This window comes from Heterodontus francisci, chromosome 30 (genome assembly GCF_036365525.1).
Source record: "Heterodontus francisci isolate sHetFra1 chromosome 30, sHetFra1.hap1, whole genome shotgun sequence".
NCBI lineage: Eukaryota > Metazoa > Chordata > Chondrichthyes > Heterodontiformes > Heterodontidae > Heterodontus > Heterodontus francisci.
In genome coordinates, this window is record NC_090400.1 from 59,451,503 (window position 1) to 59,470,702 (window position 19,200).

The window sequence follows — 19,200 nt, forward strand, 5'->3', positions numbered from 1 at the left end:
TTTTCTTCTGCGTCCTCAGCGAGGATCAGTAGGGAGAAATGTTCTGGTCTCCTGGTGGGTCAGTGGCGGGTGCACTCCCTACTGGAGGGGTTAAGACGTTTTGCGTGGAACACCACGCACCTCCTCTATATGAGAGTCCACCTTAGCCCTGCTGAGGAAGCCTGGCCGGCAAACTGGCAGGAGTTGGAGATGAAAGTCACCACTTGGCTGGGGAGCTGGACAGGACTGCTCTGAGTGCTTTACTACAGGGGCCGAGCGCTGGTCATAAACCAACTGATGGCCTCCATGCTGTGGTACCGGTTGGTCACTTTGGCCCCGCCCCCTGCATTGGCCACCAAGATCCAGAAGAAGCTCGTTAATTTCTTTTGGAGCAAGAGGAAACACTGGGTCTCTGCCGCAGTCCTGAGTCTCCCGGTTGAGGAGGGCGGCCAGTCGCTGGTGTGCGTCCGCACCCAGGCTGCAACTCTCAATCTTCGGACCCTGCAGAGATACCTGTACATCGAGTGTCCTCCCAGATGGTGTGCACTGGCGACTTATTTCTTCCACCAGTGTCACTGCCTTCAAGACGACACGCAGCTCGAGGCAGTGAACGTTAGCCGTGCCTCTCTGAGGCAGTTGCCTGCCTCTTACTGGGATCTATTCTGGAGTCTGGAACATGGTCGCCTCCAGTCAGGGCGCTCCCCCGCCAGCGGAGGAGAGTGCCTCAGCTGTCCAGGTGGCTGGCTCCGGGGACGGACTGGCGGGCGGAGGAGTAGCCGAAGCCCCCGGAACGCCCCTCACTGTGGGTGACGAGGGGGCTCGGGAGCACAGAGTGCTCCCAGCCAAGCTGACCCCCCGCTCGGCCGCAACTACTCTTTGGACTCAGGCCCTGAAACCCTCCTCTGAAGCCGGTCCCGTACAACCCGAACAGCCTCTCGGAAATGCCCTCCGTGCCGTTCCAAACAGCGCGGAGGGGTTTCCTGTACGGGCTGCTCCTGCACACTCTCCACTTCCTCGCCCTTGTCAGCCGGCTGGACATGCCCGGGGGTCCGTGTCACCATCTGGCGGCGAAGGGAAACCCTGATGGAGGTCTCTCTATGCGGGAGTCCTCCCCCTTTGCATCAGGGACCTGGGGTGGAGGGTGCTGCACGGTGCAGTCCAGGGCAATAGAATTTTAAGCAGGTTCATGGACTCCCAGGCCACCTGTAACTTCTGCGGCCTGGACGAGTCCGTGTTACATGTGTGTATGGAGCGTGTGTGGTTGCAGCCCCTCTTTGAGTATTTGAAGGGGCTGCACTCCAGCCCCACGCTCTTGATCTTTGGGCACCCGGTGCGGAGGGGCGTGGGCCGGGAGGAGGATCTCCTCGTTGGTCTGCTCCTGGGCCTGTCCAAGGTGGCAATTCACAGGACCAGGCTGCGGGGCCATCGTGGGGTATGACCTGCCTGTTTGCCTGCCCCTCTTCCGAGGTTACGTTCATGCCCAAGTGTCCCTGGAGAAGGAGCATGCGGTGTCCACTGGTACGCTTGAGTCCTTTCGCGACTGGTGGGCACCGCAGGGACTGGAGTGCATAATTGACGCCGAGAAAGCAGTTTTAATTTGAGTTTTTGATTTATTTATCTGTTTAATAAATTTATTTAAAAATGTATATAAAGGGGGCCTGAGGAATAAAGGCCCCCTCGACATAAGAAAAAACAGGGTTAGACACAGAGTAAAGCTCCCGCTACACTGTCCCCATCAAACACTCCCAGGACAGGTACAGTACGGGGGTTAAATACAGAGTAAAGCTCCCTCTACACTGTCTCCAACAAACACTCCCAGAAAGAGAAAAAAAAAACGGGGTTAGATACAGAGTAAAGTTCCCTCTACACTGTCCCCATCAAACACTCCCAGGACAGGTACAGTACGGGGGTTAAATACAGAGTAAAGCTCCCTCTACACTGTCTCCAACAAACACTCCCAGAAAGAGAAAAAAAAAACAGGGTTAGATACAGAGTAAAATTCCCTCTACACTGTCCCCATCAAACACTCCCAGGACAGGTACAGTACAGAGGTTAGATACAGAGAAAAAAAAACGGGATTAGATACAGAGTAAAGCTCCCTCTACACTGTCCCCCATCAAACACTCCCAGGGCAGGTACAGTACGGGGGTTAGATAAAGAGTAAAGCTCCCTCTACACTGTCCCCCATCAAACACTCCCAAGACAGGTAGAGTATGGGGGTTAGATACAGAGTAAAGCTCCCTCCACACTGTCCCCATCAAACACTCCCAGGACAGGTACAGCACAGGGTTAGATACAGAGTAAAGCTCCCTCTACACTGTCCCCCATCAAACACTAAAAAAAAAACGGGTTAGATACAGAGTAAAGCTCCCGCTACACTGCATAGCAGTTCCAACATGTGAAATTTTATTGAAATTGCTTTTCCCAGTCTGCAGTGCCTGTATGCAAGTGATAACATTTTTTGGTGGGTGAATTAATAATGACTGATTGGGATTAGAGTTGTCTCATATGCTGGCCTGTATGATTGTGTTCATCAGGTACTCTCCGTAAAGCTAGTTATGTTGCCACCTTGAAATCCGTTTTTCTGATTAGTGTAGCTCCAGTTGCAAGTCTGGCTTTAGCTTCTAATAACATTAACCTGATCCCTAAACCCCTCCGACTTACTGCAGCTCAGTCCCTAAATAGAACCATTGTCAGAGGTCGCAATTGATTGTATAATTTATATTTCATTGCACAGTGAACCAAATTTCCCTTGCATTTGCTATTAAGTGTGTATGGTTAGTCTGCTGGCTGTCTAATCTGAACTGCAGTGAGCTGGGATTGTAGTTCCCAGTGGGAATCAGCACACTGCATTGCCCTGAATCTGATACTGAATCACTAACTTGTTCAGAAAGCATTCATGATGGGTCATGAAAATGTCACCCAGGAGCAGTAATAGTGCTTTTCAAGGTTAGGGTTGGGCCTCATTAAGATCGCGTAGAGTTCTCCCAACTCTATCTAACCCGTGCTGTGCCTACCCTGGGAGTGTTTGGAGACAGTGTAGAGGGAGCTTTATTCTGTATCTAACCCTGTTTTTTTTTATTTTTGCCTTTGCATTTAACCCTTTATTATTTGGTGACGAATAAGCTGCTTCCCTGCCCGTGCTCACTGGTCCTTCAGCTCCCGTAAGCGGCGAATTGCAGATTTTACAGTAACGGCTGAGGTGGTGTTGTAGACCCAAGCCCCTCCAGCCACTGTTTTCATGCAGGATCCACAATGCCAGATACCGACCACTCTCCGCTTCATCTTAGTCTTCCCGCAGAAACAGCAGGTATATTTAGCGTGTTAGCTGATCTCGATCTTTTTCACCATTTTACGGAGTGAGGCTCCATAGCGGGTTCCGTATTTCCCCACAATCCCCATCTTCTTGGAGTGTTTGATGGGGACAGTGTAGAGGGAGCTTTACTCTGTATCTAACCCTGTGCTGTACCTGTCCTGGGAGTGTTTGATGGGGACAGTGTAGAGGGAGCTTTACTCTGTATCTAATCCCCGTGCTGTACCTGTCCTGGGAGTGTTTGATGGGGACAGTGTAGCGGGAGCTTAGCTCTGTATCTAACCCCGTTTTTTTTTAACTTTGCAAAACCTAGCTTTATTTGTCGTGTAGATACACCGACAGTTTATGCAGTGCTGGAGGAAGCCATTGCGGCGCGTCTGGGCTTCGGGGTGGTCCCTTCACGGAATCCATTCCTGAATCTGCGATACACCACCTTCAGGTGCCTCATGCGGCCTGTACCAGTTGTGTTTCTCCTTTTGGCTTTAGTACTCCAGTTGTACTTCCTCTTTCTCTCGGCAGGGTAGGCATATTTACCACAGGTCGATTTCTGCAGGTGAAATGCTTTGGCCCCACACCGTGCTGTACCTGTCCTGGGGAGTGTTTGATGGGGACAGTGTAGAGGGAGCTTAACTCTCTATCTAACCCAGTGCTGTACCTGTCCTGGGAGTGGGAATTTCAGTGGGCAAAATATGCCTATTTAAGGAAAGAATTATATTTCACCGTGAGAAAATGTTATCTAGTCTTGAATGTAAGCCTGAATGTGTTTCCCAGGATTTCCACAGTGCCTTTTCCTGACTCTCCTGAAAGGGAGAGCTTGGCCTGGCACTACTTTCGGCAAAATATCTAAACCTGCAGTAGACAGGCCTCTGGTCCTGAAAGCGAAGATCTGGATTTATATGGGACCTTAACCCAAAACAATCCAAACCTTGTTGGATGGAGAATTCCTTTGCTCTGTGGTCACTGTTATGTAAGTGAGATCCCACAAACAGCAACACATCAGTTGATCTCTTTTGCTCTTCCTTGGTGATGTGGTTGAGGGACAAATATTTGGGTAGTGGGAGAACTCCCTACTTCTCTTTGAATCATGTCACATAATCTTTACTTCCCACTGACGGATCCTGGATTTACTGTCCAATCTGAAGGATGATTGGAGTTCTTTGGGTACAGTGTTTTTCCGTGAATTCAGTAGCTATAAATATTTCCTTTGTACCTGGTTGACCTTGCAGTATCGCGATGCTGTCACAAACTCCTGCAGCTTAAGGATCACTCCTTACGACCAGCTGTGCACCGACCATATTCCAATACTGTGGAATCCCACTGGATTATAAGTACTTTCTGCTTTCCGAGTCGCTTATCTTTTCTTTCTCACCTGATGGCACCCTGCCGTTGCTGGGGTGCCTTTTCATGGGGACCAGCCCTGACCCAAGAGGCTATTCTTTGGATCTAGCTGTTGAAGCTCAGTCCAGTGCTATCTTGCCCAGTGCTTCCACTTGCATGCACCGGTGCTTGCCCAAAGATTGAACTTTCTGATGTATTTTGATGTGGGTAATGTATTTACTGAGGCTTTGGGGAAGTTGGCTATATAATATTGATATCTTGCAGGTTATGAGCAGCTCCTGCTGGCTAGCTAACGTCAACCATGGATTTGGGGGCAGCGCTCTCTTTCCCGTCTGTCAGAAGCCCCACTCCAGAGACTTGAGTACATAAGCCAGGTTGACACTCCCAGCACCAGTACTGAGGGACTGCTGCATTATAGGAGGCACTGTCCTTAGGATGAGATGTTAAACCGAGATCCCGTCTGCCCTGTCAGTTGGAAATAAAAATAAATTCTGTGGCAGCATTTAAAGAATAGGGGAGTTCTTCCTGGTGTCCTGACCAATGTTTATCCAACAACCAAAATCACAAACAGATAATCTGGTCATTATCACATTGGTGTTCATGGGAGCTTGCTGTGCACAAATTGGTTGCCACATTTCCTAATTACAACAGTGATTTCAAAAAGTACTTCATTTGCTGTAAAGCACTTTGGGACATTCTGAAATAGCAAAAGACGCTACAGAAATAAGAGTTATTTTTTTCTTTAGCCCAATGCAAAATATCAGTCTTGTTGCGTGGTCTATTGACCTCTGAATGTTTCTGTACAAGGCAGTGGTGTGTGTGCTGGGGAGCCCAGGAATCTTAAGTCAAAGTAGAGACTGCATAAAGCACTTAAACTTTTACTTTTGTCTTCCCCATCTTTCTGTTTGACACTGCAGTACCAAGTGGGACAACTGTACTCTGTGGCAGAGGCAAGTAAGAATGAGACTGGCGGCGGCGAAGGTGTTGAAGTGTTAAAGAATGAACCGTACGAGAAAGACGGTGAGAAAGGACAGTACACACACAAGATCTACCACCTCCAACGGTAAGAGGGAGGGGAGTGGGGGGCAGGGTGGTTTCTGATGAGCACCGACCTGGAACTGCAATAAGTAGGGATGCGGTTAGCATCGTAGTTATGTTACTCGATTAGTAACCCAGAGACCTGGACTGCTGATCCAGAAACATGAGTTCAAAGTCCCACCAGTAGCTGGGGAATTTAAATTCAATTAATTAATAAATCTGGAATAAAAAGCTAGTCTCAGTAGTAGTGGCCATGCAACTACTGGATTGTCGTAAAAATCCAATTACTTCACTAATGTCCTTTAAAGCAGCAGCTGTCTCACTTTTCCGTCCGTGGACCACTTTGGTGGGGCAAAAGACCCCGTGGACCACCTACTGGTCCAACCCCACCCACCTCGTTGGTCACTATAAAAAATACACATCAGAATTAATGGGAAGGCTGCTGCTGCTTTTAATGAGATACCAGTGAGGTGACGTAGAGTTCCAAGCTGGAAAGTTTCAGTCTCATGTCGGACTCCGCATTCAGCCTGTAACTAGGCGAGTCATTCACATCGAACGCACCTTACACTTCATTGTACACTGCACTTGTTACCTTATTGACAGCAGAATCCAAGCATCGTGGTTGTGGTTCACAAATCATCTCACTCGCATTGTCACCAATTTTGTACCTTGCTCACACTCTCACTATCTCAAACCTCACTGGATTTGTGTTTCCGAGTAGCAGATTTCAGCCAACGATCCATATATACCCTTTTAATTGAGTTTTTTGAAAAAATTAAAAATAATAAGCTTCAAACCAGTGCATTCTGGAACTGGCAGTCCCAAAGTGTCAATTTGCCCAAAAATTTACAACTGTCAAAGCACAGTCAAAAACAAAAACGTAGACTAAACAATTTAACACTGCTGACCAAAGCACTGGTGCCACAAGCATGCTCGGCCACATTGCCCAAACTGTGACAAGGCCACGAGGGAACAGGCTGGACTCATCGCTAGGTGACGCCACACACCCCAACCGACTAGTGTATACACTTATGGAAACTGTACATTTTTTGCTGGTTTTCGGCAACTAAATGTAATAAATTTATGTGCATTCATTTTTTAATTAAATATCAAGTAAATTATGAATTCATGCCAGAAACAAAAATAGAAATGTTTTCATATTCTAAGCATTCAAGATGTTCGAGAACATGTTTATTTGAAACAGTTATAAAATAATCCTCTGAGTAACGAACATTTATCTTGCATCTATATCAATCAAGCAAAGTTAACAGCAACATTAATCTTGCTTATAAAATTACATTGTTGTTTGCACTTATGACAACTCATGCCGCACACGCAGGAGCCAGACGGGTTGTGTGATGTCACGAGAGTGGTGGGGTTGGTGGTTCTGGCCTGTTCTCGCGTGCAATGCCACGGCTGAGGCTATGTCAGTTTGGCCCAGCCTGCAGATCACACTTTGGAAACCACTGCTTAAGGGAAATAAATTGCCATCCTTACCCCGTCTGTCCTATATGTGACTGCAGACCCACAGCAGAGTGGTTGACTCCTAACTCTTCTGCAATGGCCTCACCACTCAGTTGTGTTTAACAAAGTGGCTCGCCATTTAGGCATGGGAAGTAAATGCTGACCTTGTCAGTAATGTCCACATCTTATGAATTAAAAAAAAAAGCCCCAACTCTGAGGCTGGGGCTAGAGTAGACTTAGTTAATATCTATCTGTGTGACATCTGCAGTAAGCTGCAAGAGCGCTTAATGTAACTCTTGTTGGAAACTCCGACGGAGGGGTAGGGCCCATAATAGCACAGCACTAAGGGGAAGGAGTAGGAGGGACGATGCAAAATAGTGATTTAAATGACACCAGACTCTGGGTTTTAATAGCCTGTATATTGCAAGTGGAAGTTGAGGCAAGGAGTTCTGTAGTCGGAAAGTTCAGGGATAGGATGATCTGTGACTAACCTGTCAAAGTTCCAGTTACATGGGTAGCAGCAGTGTTTGTGAAACCCAAGAAGAACATAGGAACAGATAGAGGCCATTCAGCCTCTTGAGCCTGTTCCACTATCCAGTTAGATCATGGCTCCTCTGTCACTCGACTCCATTTTACATGCCTTGGCTCCATATCCCTTGATACCTTTACCCACAAAAATCTCACAATGTCAGACGTACAATCTCCAACTGTGCCACAGCTTTTTGGGGGCCGGGGGTGGGGGAAGTTTTCCAGATTCCCACTCCCCTTTGCATGAAGAAGTGCTTCCTGACATCACCCATGAACGGCCTGGCTCAAATTTTAAGGTTCTGCCCCCTTGTTCTGGACTCCCCCCACCAGAGGAAATAGTTTCTCTCTATTGACCGTATCAACTCCTATAATCATTAACATCTCAATTAGATCACCTCTTAATTTTCTATACTCAACGGGACACAAACCAAGTTTATTGATCCTGTCCTCAAGCTTTTCATCCTTTAATCCCAGGTATCAATTTGATGAGTCTGTGCTGCACCTGAAGCTGGTACTGCTCATTAGAATGGAGGAATTTATTTAGAGATACAGCACTGAAACAGACCCTTCGGCCCACCGAGTCTGTGCCAACCATCAACCACCCATTTATACTAATCCTACACTAATTCCATATTCCTACAACATCCCCACCTGTCCCTATATTTCCCTAGCTCCTACCTATACTAGGGGCAATTGCTAATGGCCAATTTACCTATCAACCTGCAAGTCTTTTGGCATGTGGGAGGAAACCGGAGCACCCGGAGGAAACCCACGCGGTCACAGGGAGAATTTGCAAACTCCCCACAGGCAGTACCCAGAATTGAACCCGGGTTGCTGGAGCTGTGAGGCTGCGGTGCTAACCACTGCGCCACTGTGCATTGGAGCAGGGATTGGGTGGGATTGTAAAGAAACAAAGCCTTGCATGTGCAAACTGGGTAATATCGCTATCTGAACCTGGCCCAGGGAGGGCAGTTGGTAGCAGTTTTAACATCAGTTTCCTCAGTGAAGAGAGCTGCTAAGCCTGACAGTGCAGGCAAGAGCTGAGTTACTGTGCAGAGGTGATATTTGATGTGAAGAGACCATTGCCTTCAAATAAAAACCACTATCCTCTATGTTTTACAGTGTGAGAGTATGAAATAGTTATTGGTCCATCCAGACGACTTGTTATCCAGTCTTCAGTAGCCGCCTTGCTGCTGTGAGGGCCTCTGGGCTCCATACACTTCCCACAGCTGAAATTCAGGATTTACAATTCTGTAGAACTATCCATCCCAGTCAACCATGAATCCCATGGTATGCTTCACACAAGCCTCCTTTCATCCTATTTCATCTCACCTCATCAGAATTTCCTTCTATTCCTTTCTCCCTCATGTACTTTCCAGCTCCACCTTAAGTGTATCTGTTCCCCTTAAGAGCTGTGACTAGCCCCACCCTGTTAGCACATAAATAGCCTTTCGAATCAATAGTGCTGCCTGTTCTGTGACAAACAGAATGGTGTATAAATTCATGACAGAATGCCCTAATTTAGAGTACTCTAGACCCCCCACCCCCAATCAATCTCTGCTGTATTGGGGAAGTACTGATCTGGACTCGTACTTTCCTGCAGAGGAGGGAGAATAAACTGGAGAGAGATTCATTTCCCATCACAGGCCACGCCATAGCAACCACTTACAGAGCAGCATTGGCAGAAGGCAAAGAGCTGGGAAGGAAAGATATGTGGGAGAAATAGGCATAGAAATGGTGAGGCATCAAAGCAGTTGCCTTTATATAGTGCCTTAATGTGTCTCAGTGTCAGTCAGGCTTCTTGTGTATTAATTTGAAGTATAGCTGGTTGCTATGGAGTACCTGAGCTGATGAGTAAAATAAAATGCTGAGACAGTATTCAGCCGAAAAGACTGAGTACCAAGGAGAACGATGGGTTCCTGTTGTACTGTTCCTACAGTCTGTATTGTGCTTCATTGGTAGGAGAACAAGATGGCAAGGCCAGAATGAGAATTGGGTAAGGTTAAGTTCTGACCCTGCAAAATACTGATGTAGTTTCAGCGCACCCTTTATAATGTGTTCAGTTAACACTCAGACATTGGGCAGGAATGTCAGTGTACTCTCTTCGTGTATGACTGGATTCTGCGATGTCTGTTGGTTGGTAATTCCAAGATGAGACACTAAAGGAGGCCACGCAATTCACCTTGGCTCGTCCAACCAAAAAGACCCTAGGGCCCTCCCCATGCAACTATTACTGAAGTGATTCCGTGGTCTTCGCCACTTATTCTTTGTGTTCGGCTGTGTGCGCGAGGCGGTTACTGACATCAGTCCTAAACATCCCTTTTAGCTGAGACTTGAGAGACAGTAACCATATTGTCCTTTCAGCAAGGTGCCAAGGTTTGTGCAGATGTTGGCTCCTGAGGGTGCTCTAAACGTGCATGAGAAGGCTTGGAACGCATACCCGTACTGCAGAACCGGTAAGTGGAACACCTTCAGATCCTCTGCTTTGGGCTAGGACAGGATTGGGCAGCAGCTAAGTGGGTGGCAGGGGGGGGAGAGGAGAAGTCTGCGCTGAAAAATATACTGGTTTCCAAAACGTATTGTTACAAATTGAGTTGACTTGATGTAAACCAATCCCATTGCTGGTGACATTTCATTTATTTTGACACAGCTGAACATGCAGTTGGTGTATTGTCAATGCTGGTGGGCTTCCCACAGAAAGGCACTCCTATCTTTTCTCTCAGCAGGTTTTCTGTTTCTCCTCCCAGTCAATTTCAATACATTCAAGGTTCCTTCCCTCCAGTTCCTCCCACTAAGATATGAAGCACAAAGCAGCATGTAAAGTAACCGTTGTATAAAAAAAACTAGAAAATCCTTAATTATCCTTTCGTAAAAAAACTTTATTTGATTTATCGACCACACTAAACTAATGCACCAACGTGGTTTGACTTAACATCCCTCTGGGATGAACTAGCAAGGCACTCCGTTGTATTAAACCCGCTGCCAGTGGTTCAAGAAGGCAGCTCACCCCGCCCCCTCAGGGTAACTGGGATGGGCAATAAATGCTGGCATTGCCAGTGATGCTCACATCCCAAGGAGGAATCGCTTTTCAAATGCATAACTTGGTGTCACTGCTGTTTGTCTGAATTTGAGCTGGTAGTGTTTTCAGCTTTCCCAAAAGCAAGACTTTTTAAAATTTGCCTCAAGGTGCTGGATCTGATACTCATTCCTGAAATTTTTGCTGTTTCTCACCACTGTAGCACCTGGCCATTTGAGATGTAAGCACAGCCAGTTTAATCGTAGTCAGCTGCAACAGCAGCTTGCATTTATATAGCACCTTTAACATAGTGAAAACATCCCAAGGCACTTCACAGGAGCATAATCAAACAAAATGTGTCAAGGAGCCACAGAGATGCAAGGACAGGTGACCAAAAGCTTGATCAGAGAGGTAGGTTTTAAGGAGTGGCTTAAAGGAGGAGAGAGAGTTGGAGAGGTTTAGGCAGGGAATTCCAGAGCTTAGGGCCCAGGCAGCTGAAGATACAGGCCCCCAGTTGTGGGACAGTGAACATTGCAGGTGTGCAAGGGGCTAGAATTGAAAGGTTTTTGGGCTGGAGATCAGAGATGTTGGGGGGGGGGGAGGTGGGGGTTGATGGTGATGGTGAGGCCAAGGAGGGATTTGAAAGCAAGGATGAGGATTTTAAAATTGAAGGGTTACTGGACCGGGAGCCGAGGTAGGTCAGCGAGCACGGGGGTGATGGGCAAACGGGACTTGATGCGAGTTGGAATATAGGCAGCAAAGTTTTCAATGAGCAAGTTTACAGAGGATGGTAGGTGGGAGGACAACCTGGAGTGAGTTGGAATAATCAAGTCTGGAGGCAAGGCAAGGATGAGGGTTTCAGAAGCAGATGCTAATCTGTTATTCCATTCAAGCACCACCTGGCTAATGAGATATTAGCACATTGTGGCTTCAATTCAATGATCCTACCCTGTGTAAATGTCCTCTTTCTCTCCTTAGCAGCGCTGCTATGTGAGATCTTGAAACTGACCATAACTGAACAATGTCATTGTGTGTGAAATGATTTGGGGCGTTGGGAGAGATTGGATGAGATGCTACATCTGAATACAAGCGTTCACAACATTTTACTTTTAAACTGCAACTGATCATTTGCCAAAATTCTGCCAGCTTTGAGCAGTAGCCCAGTCCTGCCTGTGGCCCCTGTTTGACCTTTCCAGCGAATGCAGTCCCTTTAAGAACATTTGCAAACAAAAGCAAGTTGCAAACAACCTGAGCTTCTGCTGCTCATTTTAAATGAGAGGTATTTGTTTAAGTGATGAGACGAGCGATAGGGATTAATCTCCCCTCGCCATCTCTTCTCCGAAGTATAATACAGCAGAAGCACAGCACAGGTAACAAAGATCCCAGGCCTGGAGGTTATCGCTCCTTTTTAATTTATCAGCCTTGGTCCAGTGCTGGTGGAATGTGACATTGCCATGGCAGTGAAGTGATACTGGATCCCTGCAGTACGGGATAGTACAGTGTCACTTCAGAATCACGTAAATATTTCATTAAATCCGCAGGCAGATGGGAGCAAACTAGATTATAACTTGTGAGAAGGAGACTTTTTTTTACAAGGTGAAGGGACATCCTCTCCGCTCCTATAATCTTGTACGCTGAATTATTTTCCAGTGCACTGACTATAATGAATGCAAATGCAGCTGGCTTTTTAGTGCACAGCCTGATCCCACAAACAGCTGTGAGTTGTGTCACCTGACCTTCATGTGGTGCTGTGGAATCTTTTAACATCTGCCTGAGTGGGCAGACGGGGACCTTGATTTAATGTCACCGCCAAGAGCGGCATCGATGATAATGCAGCACGCTCTCACAACTACACTGGCGTGACAGCCTATGTTATGAGTTCATGCCCCATAATGAGATGTGGGGTGCTGCTGAGCAGAAGCCCTTGCCCAATGGTATCACCCAATGCTGCAGTGCCATCAGTGATGGGGTGTGGATTTGAGTTCATGTTTTACCACCTGCCCCACTCCATCCCCCACCACCCCCCCCCCCCCCACCACCGCACCATCCTAATCCTAATCTCCAAGGAAATACTGAGCATGTATATAATATAGATAATATATTCTGCTGTGAGAGACCCTCCAACCCTTTGATCCCAGAATACATGCCCAAGCACACTCCAATTACTGCCATCTGCTGTTGCTTCAAAGTCTCGTGTCCTGGCCTTGTCACTCCCCCAGCCAGCTCCTTCCAGCTGCTCTGTGTATTGGAGGGGGGGAAATGAATACTTGTTTGTTTATTTCTACATACCGTTCCTGGCTGAGCAAGGGTCAGGGCAGGCCTGTGAGCTGTACCCAAAACTCTGTCCCCCTTCGTGTGAAGCTTCTCATCGATCTCCTTCCATCTGCAGTCACGGGGGAAGCATGGCCCCTTTATAGCACCAACCCCAGCCATGGCACAGCCTCAGGAAATAGATAGGGGAATAGGCACTTTGTGTTTTCAAGATACTGAGTTGCCTTGTATTTTCACTGGGTCCTTGGCATTGGTGTGTGGAAGCTGGGCTAACCCAACCTTCTAGTAACGCTCCCTTCCCACCTTTCTCTGGTGGAGAGCAGAAAAGGAAAATGGAGAAAGTCCAAATCGCAGCTCACCCACGTTCAATCATCCAGTTGGAATGTGAACGATGCCCAGAGGGACCCAGAGCATCAAATCTGCCATGGGTCTTGGATGAAAAGGAGGCCGGATACAAACCAACCAAAGGCTGTATTACAAGCAGCACCCTCACCTCTTCAATAAAGTACATTAACCAAGGACTGTGTTAATTCTCTAGTAACTCAGATTGAGAGTTCAAATCCCAACATGGGATATGGAATTCAGTAACTTTGGTAATTCCTGGATTTGCACTGTATAAAATGACTGACAGCTGTTGGATTGTCATCAAAAAAAACACTGACTGTCCAGTGCCCTTCAGAGAAGGGAATCTACCACTCCCACATGTGACTCTCTGAGTCATCCCACCCCACGGGTGAATCTTGGGCCCTGGGGCAATATGGGATGGGCAGCAAATGCAGCCATGTTATTGTCACCGTATTCTGAAAAATGAAAGAATAAATACACAGCGAAGATGAAATTAATTCTAATTGGTTGGGCTTAATTAGTAATGATGCAATGCAGCATACCTGGTGATATTGTGAACTGATCGCAGTACTTGCCAGTGGTGACTGGGTTGTGCAGCCTTGCATGGTTCAAGAGTCAGTCTCTGATGTATAATTCCTGCTGGTTTTGCAATGTCTTTACACCTCTTTCTTTTCACTCCTATGTCGCTCTGTGCTGCTGACCCCAGTCATTACGGTGAGTGTTCATGGAAGGATCAGTTTCTTTCAGTTGTAATTTAGTGATATTCCAACTCTAAAAATTATAAATCCTCATCTTATAGAACGAATACATGAAGGATGACTTCCTGATCAAAATTGAAACCTGGCACAAGCCTGACATGGGCAACATGGACAATGTGAGTAATAGACCTGTCCCCACCAGTACTGTACCCCAGTCTTGTACAGTGACAGACCTGTCCCCACCAGTACTGTACCCCAGTCTTGTACAGTGACAGACCTGTCCCCACCAGTACTGTACCCCAGTCTTGTACAGTGACAGACCTGTCCCCACCAGTACTGTACCCCAGTGTTATACAGTGACAGACCTGTCCCCACCAGTACTGTACCAGTGTTATACAGTGACAGACCTGTCCCCACCAGTACTGTACCCCAGTGTTATACAGTGACAGACCTGTCCCCACCAGTACTGTACCCCAGTGTTATACAGTCAGACCTGTCCCCACCAGTACTGTACCCCAGTGTTACAGTGACAGACCTGTCCCCACCAGTACTGTACCCCAGTGTTATACAGTGACAGACCTGTCCCCACCAGTACTGTACCCCAGTCTTGTACAGTGACACCTGTCCCCACCAGTACTGTACCCCAGTGTTATACAGTGACAGACCTGTCCCCACCAGTACTGTACCAGTGTTATACAGTGACAGACCTGTCCCCACCAGTACTGTACCCCAGTGTTATACAGTGACAGACCTGTCCCCACCAGTACTGTACCCCAGTGTTATGCAGTGAAGCACCTGTCCTCACCGGTAGTGTACCCATTTTGCAGTAACCGACCTGTCCCCCAGTGGCCAGTGAAGGTCAGTTTTTGCCTCCAGGTGAATGGGCACAGTCTAAGAAAAGCTGGCTGTCTTCCCCTCATCTGCCTAGCGGCAGCTTTAACAAATGCCCCGTTGATGTGTCAGTGCTGACGGTGTTTGAGCTCTGCAGCACTGAGTGAAAAGGGTCTTTGAGGGAGATGTTCGACTTTCTCTGTTTATCTCTGTTTCCACTCTGACTCTGGCAGGTACACAGCTTGGAACACAACACGTGGAAAAATGTTGAAATTGTTCACCTAGACATTGCTGACCGGACCCAGATCCACTCACGGGTGAGTTGCTTAGAACTGAAGTGTGGGGCAAGGAGACACAAGGAAAATCTTGTTTCATTGATCTTACCACCAATAAAGGGGAAAGCTAGTGATTGGCTAAAATTGTTGTATTTTATTCATTTAACATGAAACTAAAATTACTTCTAGGATTAAACCAATGCTGATTCTGATAATTAGCCTTGCTTTTATAAAAGAGCTTGTAGTATTGCAGGATGTTGCCCCTTTGACTTTGGTCCTTGAGTTCAAATCCAGCCTTGATGGGTCAGGGTGGAAGTCTTGCTTTAGTTTCCTAGTTTCATTTTTATTTTAATTTTATTTTCCCCTCTGCATGAAGCGAGTGATTCCAGCTGAAGTGAGTTTGGGATCGTCTCTATTCCCCAGTGGGCAAGGGCCCAGCCTGTGAGAGCTGTCCATCAACGAGAATTTGGCTCTGGGTTTCAGCACCTCACCCAGGATTCAGCCTCTTCAGCTGTGCGTCTCTCCCTCGTTGCCACATTGAGGCGGGTGTGTGGCAGCACAGCAGAGATTCTTTTATTCTGCAAACAACCGGGACACACTTAAAACTGGCGCCCACTGCCTGAAATCAAGAATGGTTTTGCTACCAAAGCACGTTGTGCCAGGATGGGCAAAAATTCATCTTCAAAAATTAGTTTTTGTTTTGAAGGTTGCAGATTGATGTAGATTCAGGTGTCCGTTCTGGGCAAACTGTGGCCCATACTGACCCTATCCTCATTCATTTTCAGAAATGTAACTTTCAGTTACAATTTAGAAAACAGCCAATTTGCACACAGCAAGCTCCCCAAACAGCAATGAAATAAAAGATCAGATAGTTAGGTATATTGATTGAGGGATCAATATTGACCAGGACTGGGGGAGCTCTCTTACTGTTGTCTGAAATAGTGGCTGTGGGATCTTTTACATCCACCAGAGAGGGCAGACGGAGCCTCAGTTTAACATCTACTTGGAAAGAGGGCACCCCTGACAGGGCTGGGGCTGTGCCCCCCCGCCCCCCCCAACTTTGCCGTGGTCTCTGACAGGGCTGCACCTCCCCAACCCCCCACCCCGCCCTTGCTGCAGACCCTCCAACAAGGGCGTGTGCCCTCTGTGCGGCCCTGGGAGCACCAGCCTGGGTTATGGGGTTGAGGCTCTGGGGTGGGGCTTGAGGCCACAGCCTTTTGACTGAGGCGAGAGAGTGAGTGCTACCTGCAGAGCTGCACCTGGCACCGTGACGGGAGAGATTTCTTGTGGGTGAGGGTGGACTGTCATGTGTTTTGTGAAGTAATTTTGATATTCACCAGTGAGACCTGATTTTCTGTATATTTCTTGTCAGCCGATGGCCCTGATGAACTTTTCTATTTCAGCAGTGCCGTACCAGAGCCAAGTGGCTCATGTAACACACTGGCGCACTCTGTGGGTTGGAGTGTGATATTACTTGAATAAACCTTTTTTTTGGACTTGTTTGCATGAGGTTCCAGTTCTTGCTAGGCTGGGGGTTTGAACTGTAGAACACTGCAGAGGCGCCAGTCAGCCTGTGCGATTTCAGAAACTCTCCTCTCTCCTCGAGGGTTTTCAGCAGCAGTAAAATGAGACTGCTGTGGCGCCCACAGTCCAGACACTGTCAACAGGGGTCATGTGGGAACGATCAGGAGCAGGCACCCTTCTGCCTGCTCAAACTGGGAGTTGGTGAGGTGGGCAGCAGCCTCTTAACACCCTCAGGGCAGCCATCATACAATCAGCGAATCTTAAAGTGCAGAAAACCATAAAGAGGAGCAGGGGTAGGCCATTCGGCCCCTCGAGCCTGCTCCACGAGGCCTTTCAGCATGTCATTCCTGTGCTGGCTCTTTGAAGCAGCCATGCAATTAATCCACACCCCACTCCTCTTCCCCCCCACCACCACCCCGCTCAGCCTCCCCCCCCCCCCCCCTTCTCCCCGCCCCCCCCCCCACCGGCGCTCTGCCTCCCCTCCCTTCCCCCGCCCCCCCTTAGAGCAGAGAAGGTTAAGAGGAGATCCAGTCGAGGTGTTCAAAATCATGAGTGGTTTTGATGGAGTAAATAGTTTCTCTTTGATCACCCAGCCAGCTATCTAGGTAAATAGAGGGACACAGATTTAAGATAAATGGAGTTAAACCAAGAGGAGAGATGAGACATTTTTGCACACAGAGTCCAGATCTGGAATGTGCTGCCTGAAGTGGTGGAAGCAGGTTCAGTAATAACTTTCAAAGGGGAATTGAATAAATACTTGAGGGAAACAAACTACAGGGCTAAGGGGAAAAGCGTACAGTGGGGAAGCTCTACCAACGAAACAGCACAGGCATGATGGGCTGAATGACCTCCATCTGTGCTGTATTATTCTTTGATTCTGAATATGGGAGTAATACTGGGGCTCAAGTCCAGCCTAACCATCTCCCTTTCATTACTCCAGGATTACAAAGTAGATGAGGATCCTGCAATATACAAATCAATCAAGACGGGTCGTGGGCAACTAGGCCCTAATTGGAAGGTACATACCCTGTGATCACTTGGATCCGTTATTAAATGACTGTGATTGGCTGAAATATGTACTGGTGTTGTTACGAGGCTTGTTAATGTACAAATATTCAAATAATATGCAGAGACAGATGTGTTAGATGCAGAGTAAAGCTCCCACTACACTGTTCCCATCAAATACTCCCAGGACATGTACAGCACGGGGTTGGATGCAGAGTGGAACTCCCTCTGCACTGTCCCCATCAAACACTCCCAGGACGGGTATAGCACGGGGGTTAAATACAGAGTAAAGCTCCCTCTACACTGTCCCCATCAAACACTCCCAGGACAGGTACAGCACTGGGTTAGATACAGAGTAAAGCTCCCTCTACACTGTCCCCATCAAACACTCCCAGGACAGGTACAGCACGGGGGTTAGATACAGAATAAAGCTCCCTCTACACTGTCCCCATCAAACACTCCCAGGACAGGTACAGCACGGGGTTAGATACAGAGTAAAGCTCCCTCTACACTTAACTGCCTTCAACTGCCCTTGGAAATGGCCCTAAGTTGGCACTCAGTTGTTTCAAAGCCCAAGTGGATCAAGAAGACTCACCGACCCCATCTCAGCCCAACCAGGGATGGGCAATAAATGCCAGACTTGCGAGTGACACCTAATCCCAAGAATGCAGGTCTCACTGGGCACCTCGATCTCCATTTTGTTGCAGAAAGAACTGGCGAAGAGAAGAGATTGGCCGCACATGTGTGCTTACAAACTGGTGACCGTGAAGTTTAAGTGGTGGGGCCTTCAGACTAAAGTGGAGAATTTCATACAGAAGGTGAGTGAGTGAGCAAGTGTGGGCCAGGAAGGCAGAGTGCTGATACTTACACTGGGCTGAGAGCAGCTGAGGGGAAAAACAAGGCACAAAATGGCAGAGATGATGTGCAGTTACACAGCATCTACAGGCAACTCTCTCAAGTGTTTCAATTGCGAAGTGCAGTAATTTATATAGGGAAAGAGCCCAGCAGGTATTGTGTTCAGCAAGATCCCACAAATAGTAATGTGGCTAATGACCAGTAAATCTGTTTTTTGTTTTGGTTATATCAGTTCGTAGCCTGAATAGGACAGAGGAGGACATTCAGCCCATTATGCCTGTGCTGGCTCTTTGAAAGAGCTATCCATTTAGTCCCACTCCTCCTGCTCTCTCCCCACATCCCTACCAATATTTCGTTTTGAAGTATTTATCCAATTCCCTTTTGAAAGTTACTATTGAATCTGCTTCCACCGCCCTTTCAGGCAGCACGTTCCAGATCACAACAACTCACTGTGTAAAAAAATCTTTCTCCTCGCCTCCCCTCTGGTTCTTTTGCCAATTATCTTAAATCTCCGTCCTCTGCTTATTAACCCTCCTGCCACTGGAAACTGTTTCTCATTCACTATTCATAATTTGGGGCGGCGCAGTGGTTAGCACCGCAGCCTCACAGCTCCAGCGACCGGGGTTCAATTCTGGGTACTGCCTGTGTGGAGTTTGCAAGTTCTCCCTGTGTCTGCGTGGGTTTCCTCCGGGTGCTCTGGTTTCCTCCCACATGCTAAAG

At 47.6% G+C, this 19,200-nt stretch overlaps 1 protein-coding gene across 1 annotated transcript in view; it reads left to right on the forward strand.

Annotated features, from left to right (window-relative positions):
• Nucleotides 1-19,200, forward strand: part of pitpnab (phosphatidylinositol transfer protein, alpha b) — a 66,403-nt gene that overhangs the window by 37,321 nt on the left and 9,882 nt on the right. Inside the window, exons 3-9 of the mRNA XM_068010801.1 lie at nucleotides 5,548-5,693; nucleotides 10,025-10,116; nucleotides 13,999-14,006; nucleotides 14,092-14,166; nucleotides 15,055-15,138; nucleotides 17,561-17,638; nucleotides 18,333-18,443. Coding sequence (XP_067866902.1) covers nucleotides 5,548-5,693; nucleotides 10,025-10,116; nucleotides 13,999-14,006; nucleotides 14,092-14,166; nucleotides 15,055-15,138; nucleotides 17,561-17,638; nucleotides 18,333-18,443 — 594 coding nt within the window. The remainder of the gene's footprint in view (nucleotides 1-5,547; nucleotides 5,694-10,024; nucleotides 10,117-13,998; nucleotides 14,007-14,091; nucleotides 14,167-15,054; nucleotides 15,139-17,560; nucleotides 17,639-18,332; nucleotides 18,444-19,200) is intronic.